The following is a 9,435-nucleotide window of genomic DNA, read 5'->3' as shown; positions in this document are numbered from 1 at the left end:
AGGGCTGGGGGGCTGAGAATATGGGGGTCCCAGGAGGGCTGGGGGCTGAGAATATGGGGGTCCCAGTAGGGCTTGGGGCTGAGAATATGGGGGTCCCAGGAGGGCTGGGGGCTGAGAGCCTGGGGGTCCAGGAGGGCTGGGGGGCTGAGAACATGGGGGGGGTCCCAGGAGGGCTGGGGGCTGAGAGCCTGGGGGTCCCAGGAGGGCTGGGGGGCTGAGAATATGGGGGTCCCGGGAGGGCTGGGGGCTGAGAGCCTGGGGGTCCCAGGAGTGCTGGGGGCTGAGAGCCTGGGGGTCCCAGGAGGGCTGGGGGTTGAGATCCTGTGGGTCCCGGGAGGGCTGGGGGCTGAGAACATGGGGGTCCCGGGAGGGCTGGGGGGCTGAGAATATGGGGGTCCCAGGAGGGCTGGGGGCTGAGAATATGGGGGTCAGAGGAGTGGTGGGGGCTGAGAGCCTGGGGGTCCAGGAGGGCTGGGGGGCTGAGAACATGGGGGGGGGTCCCAGGAGGGCTGGGGGCTGAGAGCCTGGGGGTCCCAGGAGGGCTGGGGGCTGAGAGCCTGGGGGTCCCAGGAGGGCTGGGGGCTGAGAGCCTGGGGGTCCTGGTAGGGGTGGGGGCTGAGAATATGGGGGTCCCAGGAGGGCTGGGGGCTGAGAGCCTGGGGGTCCCAGGAGGGCTGGGGGCTGAGAGCCTGGGGGTCCCAGGAGGGCTGGGGGCTTAGAGCCTGGTGGCCCCCACTGCGTCCAGCTGCGGCCTTGGCTCAGTCCTGGGCCCTGATTACAGGGCGGGTGAAGGAACAGGGTGCCCCTGGCTCAGAGGACAAGGCCTGGGAGGTAGTACACGCTGGTGCAGGGAGGGCTACTCAGCGGGCTGCAGCCCAGTCCCCAGGGAGAGGGGGCCAGAGCCGGAGACAGTCTCCACGTCTGTCTTGTGTCTCTCCCAGGTCGGTGCCTCTGGGCTGCTCACTGCCTCATTTCCCAGGGACCAAACCATAGAATTCCAGACCCTTGAGGGGCCACCCTGACCCCAGTGTGTCAGGCCCCAGGACCCCGACCCTCCGCCCTGGAGCCTCACGGAAGCTCAGCACCCCAGCCCCCAAAGTCCCCAGCCCCCCAGCCCCCACACCCTCAGCCCCCCGCAGTCCCCAGCCCCCCAGTCCAGCGGGCAGCCTTGAGGGTCCTGGGCTTTGCCCCCCCCAACCTCAGGCTGCACATCTGCCCTCACAGGGACCCCCAGGCCTGCCTGTCCAAGCAGTGGGGCCCCTCCTCTGTCTGAAATATTCCAAATATAGGGGTCCAGGCAGGGCCAAGCTGAGCACACCTGTCACCATTCACAAAGACCCAGGTTTGAGCCCCCAGGCCCCACCTGTAGGAGGGAAGCTTCTTGAGTGGTGGAGCTAGGCTGCAGGGGTCTCTCTGTCTCCCTTTCCCTTCCAATTTCTTTCTGTCCTATCAAGTAAAAATAGAAAGGACATAATAATAATAATAATAATAATAAATACTCTGGGTCTCTCATTCATAAGTAAATCTAAAATGGGGGGGTTTGGGGGACAGCATGGGGGTTCTGCAAAAAGACTCTCCTGCCTGAGGCTCTGAAGCCAAGGTTAAATCACCAGCATCTCTGGGGAAAATAATAATAATAATAATAATAATAATAATAATAATAATAATAATGAGACAGCATCATCATTCCTTAAAAAGACTCCCCTATTTTTTCCAGCAGGCTCTGAGGCCCCAGGTTCTATCCCCAGCACCACCATCAGCCAGAGCTCAGCAGGGCTCTGGTCCCTCTCTCTCTCTTTCCCTAAAAATAAATGTGAAATATTAAAACATACAGAGAAGGCTCTTGAGCCAGTGCTGGGGAGGGCCTCCAAGGCTCAGGGACAGAACCCCTCGCCCTGACCCGGCCCTTGACCTGGGGGCCCCCACTCTGAGGCCATGCTGTTCGCTCTCCAAGGCCCTCAGCTGGGGCAAGGAGGCGGCCAATAAAAGGGGGTGCGGGCCGGGCTGGGGCACCCTCACCGCCATGGCCCCCCACGTGCTCGGCTGGGTGCTGGTGCTGCTGCTCCCTGCACTGGCAGCCCCGGCGGCCCCCCTGGAGGTGGCGGCACCAGAGAAGCTGTGCGGCCACCACCTGGTGCGGGCGCTCGTCAGGGTCTGCGGGGGACCCCGCTGGTCCTGGAAGGAGGACGCCTGGCCTGCGGGGGGCAACGACCGTGAGTGGGGTTCCCAGGGGCATCTGGCTGGGGGTGAGGGGGTGCTGCCCTGAGCCACCTCTCTGGGGTCTCGTCTACCCTTCTAATGATCCGGATTAAGGTGCAGAGACACAGGGAGCTTCCTTTGGTGCTGCAGTGCTGCCATGTGGTGCTGGGGTTCTAATCTGGGGCCTCCTCACCCACCCACGCTGTGTCCCTTCTGTCTCTAGGTGAGCTCCTGCAGTGGCTACAGGGACATCACCTCCTCCAGGGACTGGTGGCTGACGGGGATCCCAAGATGGCAGCCGTTCTCCACCGTGACCGGCGCCGTCGCCGGGAAAGTGTCCCCAACCCCGTCTGGCAGTGCTGTGTGCGGGGCTGCACCCGGGAGCAGCTCCTGGGCCTGTGTCCCCACTGACTCCCGGCATGGGGGCTCCCCAGCCCCCAGTATGAGACCCTGAATCAATAAATGTCACTCCTGCAGAATCCAAAACTCCTCCCACTTTTTTTAAGACAACAAAATGGGGGGGGGAACCACTGAGCCCAGGGGTCCCCAGAGAGAGCTCAGTGGATAGACCACACACATTGCTGTGCCCGAGCCAGGTGCCCCATGGGGGAGCCGTGGACAGCACTGGGGAAGCTCTGTGGACATTGCAGTGGGGCTGGGGGGGTATCTCTGTCTTTTTCCAAAATAAATGGCAGAGATGGGACAAGGGAAGGCGGGGGTGGGGTGTGGGGTGTCAGCTCTGACCACAGGGTGCAGGGAGCCACGGAGGGTGGGGAACATTAGCTGCCTGGTAACAAGGTTTCCCAGCCCCAGCACAGAGGGTGGAGCAGAAGCTCATGAATTCTGCTTGGAAAATATAATAATAATAATAATAATAACAATAATAATAATAACAACAACAACACATCTCTGCGTGTTTACGGGCTTATTCTCTGCCCTGAGTCAAACTGAAGGCCAAGAGATGGGGTGGGCCCGGAGCTCCCCTCCCCGGGGGCCCACACACGACCCGTTCTGGGAGGGACACAACTTGGGGTGGCTGGGTCCTGTGGGGACCCCAAAACAGCTCATCCCACAGGCGGCCGGGATGGCACCCCATCTTTCTGGGGAGTCAGGGGGTGCTCAGCCCAATAGCGGCCACAGAATAGGGTCCGCAGGGAGCCAGAGGGCGGGCCTGGGGGGAGGGGAGAGGGGAGATAGAAGGAAGAGGAGGAGGGAGGATAAAAGGAAGGAAAATAAAAAGGAGAAGGTGAGTGGCAGGGAGAGACAGCACAGGGCTCTGCACACAGACTCTGAGGCCCTGGGTTCCATCCCAGCATCGCCGTCAGCCAGAGCTCAGCAGGGCCCTGGGCTCGCTCTCTGTAAACGTCTCCATTAAAAGAAATAATACTACTACTAATGAATAGAAGACTAAAAAAAAGGAAAGACAGACAGCCTCTTCTGCTAGCATTGAAACTATTTATTTCTATTATTTCTATTATTTCGGGCTGGGGGGACAGCACAGTGATTCTGCAAAGAGACTCTCCCGCCTGAGGCTCTGAGGTCCCGGGTTCCATCCCCGGCACCGCCGTCAGCCAGAGCTCAGCCGGGCTCTGGAGGGAAAAAAATAATAATAATAAACAGGCCGAAACTATGCGCTTGGCAGGCTGACTGGGGAGACCGGGACTTGGGGGAGAGGGCCCTGGAATTTTCAAGCCTCCCCACCCTGGACGGAGCGCGGGCACCGCGGGAAGGGTTCTGCGGGTCGAGCTGGAGCTCCCAGAGGGCGGCCGAGCCCGCGTGGCCCTGGGGGGCTCCCGGGGCGGCCGTCACCCCCCTCGCTCCCTGCGCCCGCAGCGCAGGCCTGGCCGGTGCAGCGTGTCCCAGAGCAGCCACGTCTCCCAGGGCAGCACCCGGTGCACCAGCAGCAGCCCGCAGTGCGCGCAGGGGTCGTGTGCCAGGGCGCGGGGCAGCCCGGCCGTGCGTACCCCGGGGTGGGCCGAGGGGCGCAGGCCCGCGCGCTGCAGGCAGAGCCCCAGGAACACGTCGTCGATGGGGAACAGCCGCAGGGCCCCCGCCGCCCGGCGCAGCGCCCCCAGGGTGGCCCTGGACGCCAGCAGCCCCCCGCCGCCACAGTACGGGGGTACCGAGCCCCGGCCGGCAACAGCACCTCGGGCACGAAGTACTTGCTGCCCAGCGCGCGCACGGGGCCCACACCCTGGATCAGGTGGCTGGTGAACAGGTGGGAGTCAGGGTGCCGGTCCCCCAGGAAGGCCACCATGTTGTCCGTGTGCGCGAACACAAAGGAGACCCCCGGGCAGTGCTCGCCCAGCCAGTCCAGGAACAGCACCTAGGGGTGCGGGCGGGGAGCTGGAGCCCAGCATGCCGGGCAGGGGGGTGGGGGCTCCAAGGGGGGCAGGGGGGCTGGGGGCTCCAAGGGGTCCCCGTCTCCCTGGGGTCTCCTGTCTCCTGGGCATCTCCCTGGGGTCTCCCAGGGTCTCCTGTCTCCCTGGGGTCTCCTGGGGTCTCCCTGGAGTCTCCCGGGGTCTCCTGTCTCCCTGGGGTCTCCTGGGGTCTCCTGTCTCCTGGGCGTCTCCCTGGGGTCTCCTGTCTCCTGGGGTCTCCTGGGCGTCTCCCTGGGGTCTCCCTGGGGTCTCCTGTCTCCTGGGCATCTCCCTGGGGTCTCCTGGGGTCTCCCAGGGTCTCCCGGGGTCTCCTGTCTCCCTGGGGTCTCCTGTCTCCTGGGGTCTCCCTGGGGTCTCCTGGGGTCTCCTGTCTCCTGGGGTCTCCCTGGGGTCTCCTGGGGTCTCCTGTCTCCTGGGCGTCTCCCTGGGGTCTCCTGGGGGCTCCTGGGCCCCACCCCATGGGCACCTGCTTGAGCGTGAGGTTGAGGAAGGTGTCGTGGAAGTCCCACTGCAGGATGTCGCCGTGCTCGCGGGCCTCCAGCTGCAGGAGCCGGTCGAGGCGGGGCGCGCGGGCCGGCTCCGGGTCCGAGCCAAGCAGGAAGACGCGCGGCGCAGGGGCAGCCCGGCCACCAGGCGCTCGAGGCCCCAGGTGACTCGCACCTGCTGGCGGCGGCCCAGGTGTGCGGGCGCCGACTTGATGGCCAGCAGCAGGAAGGGGGGCGGCGCGCACTTGCGGGGCGGCGGGTCCAGGCGGAGCGGGAAGGCCCGGCAGTGGCCCCGCAGCAGGAGGGCGCGCAGCCCTGCGGGCAGCACCTCAAACCCGGGCAGCGCCGCAGCAGACAGGTTGGCCTCGCAGGGCGCGGCGCGGGGCCCCGGGGCGCTGGGGAGCTCGGGCGGCCAGGTGGAAGGGGGGTCGGGCTCCGGGGCCGCCGGGCAGCCGGGCGGGGCCCCGCGCAGGGTCAGGGGCAGGACCGTCACCACCACCAGGCAGGCCGCCAGGATTGCCTCCACCCGCGGCCACCGCAGCCACCGCATCTCTGCACCGGACTGAGGCGGAGGAGTCCCCCCGTGAGCGCTCACATCTGGGGGGTACACTGAGCTCACAGTCACCGTGTGCAAGGACTCGGGTTCTAATCCCAGTCCCCTGTCTCCTGGGGGGTCTCCTTGGGACCCCCTGTTGCCTTGGGGGCCTCCTGGGGTCTCCACTTCCCCAGGTGGTGAAGCAGGGCTGCAAATGTCTCTCTCCCTCTCTATCTCTCCCTCTTCTCTCAGTTTCTCTCTCTATCCACTAATAAAGATAATTTTAAAAAATATTTAAAAGAAAGAGACTGTCCTTTCTGTCTTGCTCTGAGCAAAAACCCTGGGTTCGAGTCCCCTGGGAGCAGGGTGCAGGGTGGGGGACCTTCAAGGGTGGGGGACTGGGGCTGCAGATGTCTCTCTGTCTCTCTCCCTCTCTCTCTCTCCTCCCTCCTCCATTCCCACATTTATTTTTATTTATTATTGGAGAGAAACGGAGCTGAGGGGGAGGTAGAGAGACAGAGAGACACCTGCAGCCCTGCTCCACCGCTCATGAAGCTTCCTCCACATGTGGGATCAGGGGCTCGAACCTGCATCTCTGCACACTGTGGTGTGCGCTTGTAACCATAACCAGGTGCACCACCCCCTGGCCCCTCCATTTCCACATTTCTCAGTTGGTGGAAGGCAGGAGGCCCGGGGGTCCCTCTGACACAAGGTCCCGGGGATGGAACTCGGGGTCCTGAGACCCCACACAGCCCCACACAGCCCCCACGGGGGCTCCTACACATCCCTCCAAACCCAGCACTGGTGCTCCCTCCTCCAGGAAGCCTTCCTGCCCCAGGCTGAGCCCTTGGCCTCCCTTCCAGAGCAAAATGCCAGAGCCCCGCAGCTGGGGTTGAACCCTGACCCAACATAAAGGGGACGCTTGGCCCCCCAAACAAGAGAGAGGACTGAGTGAGCACTGAACCCCGGCACTCACCCCAGCTGCCGGTCCAGGGCTGGGGTCTCCTGGGTGTCCCCGAGGTCACCTGGACGGTGTGGATCAGTCTGTGGGTTTGGGGGTCCCTCAAGGCCAGGGCCCCCAGGTTCTGCTTGTGACCTTGGAGAGGCCGCTTGCCCCCCCGAGCTCCGTGGGGGGAGTGGGGGTCCCCGAGACCCTTGCCCCACGGGCTGTCTGCCCCCTTCTGTGGCACTTGGTGGTGTTGTCTCTGATCTGACATAGGGCTGGAGCTGCCCCCAGTGCCATAGGGCCTCCTCTGTGGTGCTGGGGCTCCACCCGGGCCGAGCACAGGGCAGGGCCCCTGCCTGGTCTAAGGAGAGGCCTCTTTTTTATGACACCCTTTAAGTGTTTTTTATTTTTAATAGGTTTGTTTTGGGCAGAGAAAGAGAGACATCGAGAGGGGAGGGGCCCGAGGTGAGGCCGGGGCTGCAAGGCCCTGGGTTCGAGCCCCCACAGAGGAGTCACACGCACAGGCGTTGAGACAGGGAGAGGGAACAAGCAGGTTTGTGGGTTGATTTATTCATGGAGTCAACCTAGTTCTTTCTCATAAATATGAGAGACAGAGAATCAGACCCCAAGGGGCAGGATGGGGGCTGCTGAGGGCCGCAGACCCCCTTCGCCTCCTCTCTGATTCCCTCAGTGAACTCCTTCGCACCCCGCCAAAGCCCCGGCCTCCGTGCCCATGTCCCCTGGGTCGCCTCTTCCAGATTGGGAGGGTGGCACTAAAGATACTGGGGAATGAATCTGGGGCCTCTCGGGTGCAAGCTCCTTACCCACTAGCTCCCCTCCCCGGCCCCAGGTTCCACCTTCCACAGAGACCCAGGACTCTGGGGTCAAGCCAGTGGTGGGTTTGCCTATGTCCCCCCCACCCCCGTGCCCCTTCTTGTTTGTTCTCCAGTTCTCTTAACATAGAAAGGACCCCTGCAGGGCCCCCAATGCCAAGCCCTCATGGGGCCCCCGAGACACCCTCCCGTCTCCATGCTTTGCACACACAACCCCTCCAACCCCAACAGAAAATAGGGTCTGGGTCTCAGACATCCGGGCAGTGAGCCGGGGCCCAGCCTGCCATGGCAGGTCTGGGGGGACATGGGCTGGTCTGGGGGGACGTGGGCTGGTCTGGGGGGACGTGGGCTGGTCTGGGGGAACGTGGGCTGGTCTGGGGGGACGTGGGCTGGTCTGGGGGGTGTGGGCTGGTCTGGGGGGATGTGGGCTGGTCTGGGGGGTGTGGGCTGGTCTGGGGGGACATGGACTGGTCTGGGGGGTGTGGGCTGGTCTGGGGGGTGTGGGCTGGTCTGGGGGGTGTGGGCTGGTCTGGGGGGACATGGACTGGTCTGGGGGGTGTGGGCTGGTCTGGGGGACATGGTCTGGTCTGGGGGGTTATGGGCTGGTCTGGGGGGTGTGGGCTGGTCTGGGGGGACGTGGGCTGGTCTGGGGGGACATGGGCTGGTCTGGGGGGACATGGGCTGGTCTGGGGGGACATGGGCTGGTCTGGGGGAACATGGGCTGGTCTGGGGGGTTATGGGCTGGTCGGGGGTGTAGGGGGCTTGGGTCTGTAAATACCCCCTACTCCAGGCAAACAGGCAGGATTCGGGGCCTTTGATGGTCAGGGTTTTGGGGGGGTCTAGTGGTAAACCCACTTGACCATGGTCCTATGCCCCCTCTTCTGCTCTGCACCCTCATTTAGGACCCCCATCTGCAAGAGACGGAGAAGGCCCAGGTGACGTGGGCGAGGAGGCCGGGGCTTTGGAGGGTGTGCAGGAGTTCGGGGAGGGGATCGCAGAGCAATGCAGGGTGTCTGGGGGCCTGAAAAGTGGCCTTTCTGGGGCGACGTCACGGCAGCCCCCTCCCCACCCTACCCCCAGGGGTCTGCAGACCGGGAGTTGGGTCAGGCCACCTGGGGGCCCCCCCTTCCGCTGGCCCTGGGCCGTGTGCCAGCAGCCCCTCCCTGGCACCGTGTGGGCAGGAAAGAGGCCGGGCCGCCTGGGCGGCAGGGGTGGGGCCCCTGGGGGGTGGGGATGACAAGGGGCTTCTGTGGGTTCCCTGGGCGGGGGGCGGGCAGAGTATGTGGGTGCCGGAAGGTGTAGCAGGACGTTCACGCCTTGCTGTGTCTGCGGCCTGGGCTTCGAGCCCCAGCGCCACATGGGAGTGCCCAATGGCCCCAGGAGAAGCTCCAAACAGGAGAGGCTATGACCACAGTCTGCTGGGCCCTCGGGCACGAGTCCCGGGTTCGATTCCTAGCATGGCTTCTGCCAGAGGGACACTCTGCTTGTGTTTCTTTCACCGTATCTTTGCCTGCGTAGCTACATGGTTACTGGTGGCTATTGTTTTCTCATTTACTTAGAAAGAAATGGGGAGGAGAGAGAGAGAGAGCTCAGTCCCACTCTGTCATTGCTCTGGGAGCTTCCCCAAGCACTGGGCTGGGGGTTCAAACCCAGGTCCTCACACAGCACTGTGGTCCTGGGGTCTAACCCTAGCCCCACATGGCAGGCCCACAGTGCACCAGGGGGAGATCTGCCCTCTGGCTGCCGGGGACTGTGGACCCAGGGAGCCACCCAGGGACCCCACCCCCCCCCAGTGCGAGGAGCCAGAACTTTGACGATGCAAACCGCCCAGATACTCTGGGGGTTTAAAATATAAATTTTATATACTTCCTGTGTGACTCAGGCCACTGGGTGGGTTCTGGGGGACCCCAGGCTGGGGAGACCCTAGGGGGACCAGCTCTGCTCCACGCATCCCTGGGACAGAGGGAAAACCCAGGCACAGGGGGAGGGTGTGTAGGCGGTTCAGCTTTGTGGTGGGAGCCCCCATCCCCGAGTCGGTGGTGGGGTGGGAAAGCAG

General features: G+C 63.9%; 2 protein-coding genes across 2 annotated transcripts; one reads left to right on the top strand and one right to left on the bottom strand.

Annotated features, from left to right (window-relative positions):
- The first annotated feature begins 2,023 nt into the window (after positions 1-2,023).
- INSL3 (insulin like 3) lies at positions 2,024-2,685 on the top strand. The gene is made up of 2 exons (XM_007533220.2): positions 2,024-2,213; positions 2,423-2,685. Exons 1-2 carry the CDS (start codon positions 2,024-2,026, stop codon positions 2,608-2,610), a joined length of 378 nt encoding a protein of 125 aa, XP_007533282.2. The 3' UTR covers positions 2,611-2,685.
- Positions 2,686-3,789: 1,104 nt separating this feature from the next.
- B3GNT3 (UDP-GlcNAc:betaGal beta-1,3-N-acetylglucosaminyltransferase 3) lies at positions 3,790-5,615 on the bottom strand. The gene is given in 4 exon segments (XM_016192608.2): positions 3,790-4,340; positions 4,343-4,525; positions 5,047-5,187; positions 5,190-5,615. Coding segments are annotated over 4 exon segments (1,086 nt in total). The 3' UTR covers positions 3,790-4,004.
- Positions 5,616-9,435: the final 3,820 nt, after the last annotated feature.

Source organism: Erinaceus europaeus, chromosome 23 (genome assembly GCF_950295315.1).
Source record: "Erinaceus europaeus chromosome 23, mEriEur2.1, whole genome shotgun sequence".
Classification (NCBI taxonomy): domain Eukaryota; kingdom Metazoa; phylum Chordata; class Mammalia; order Eulipotyphla; family Erinaceidae; genus Erinaceus; species Erinaceus europaeus.
Note: the sequence above shows the minus strand (reverse complement) of the source record. Positions and strands in the feature narration are given on the sequence as shown.

Coding starts and splice junctions, on each gene's coding strand:
- INSL3 (XM_007533220.2), top strand. CDS start 2,024: ATGGCCCCCCACGTGCTCGGCTGGGTGCTGGTGCTGCTGCTCCCTGCA. Junction 2,214..2,422: donor GCCTGCGGGGGGCAACGACC/GTGAGTGGGGTT, acceptor TTCTGTCTCTAG/GTGAGCTCCTGCAGTGGCTA.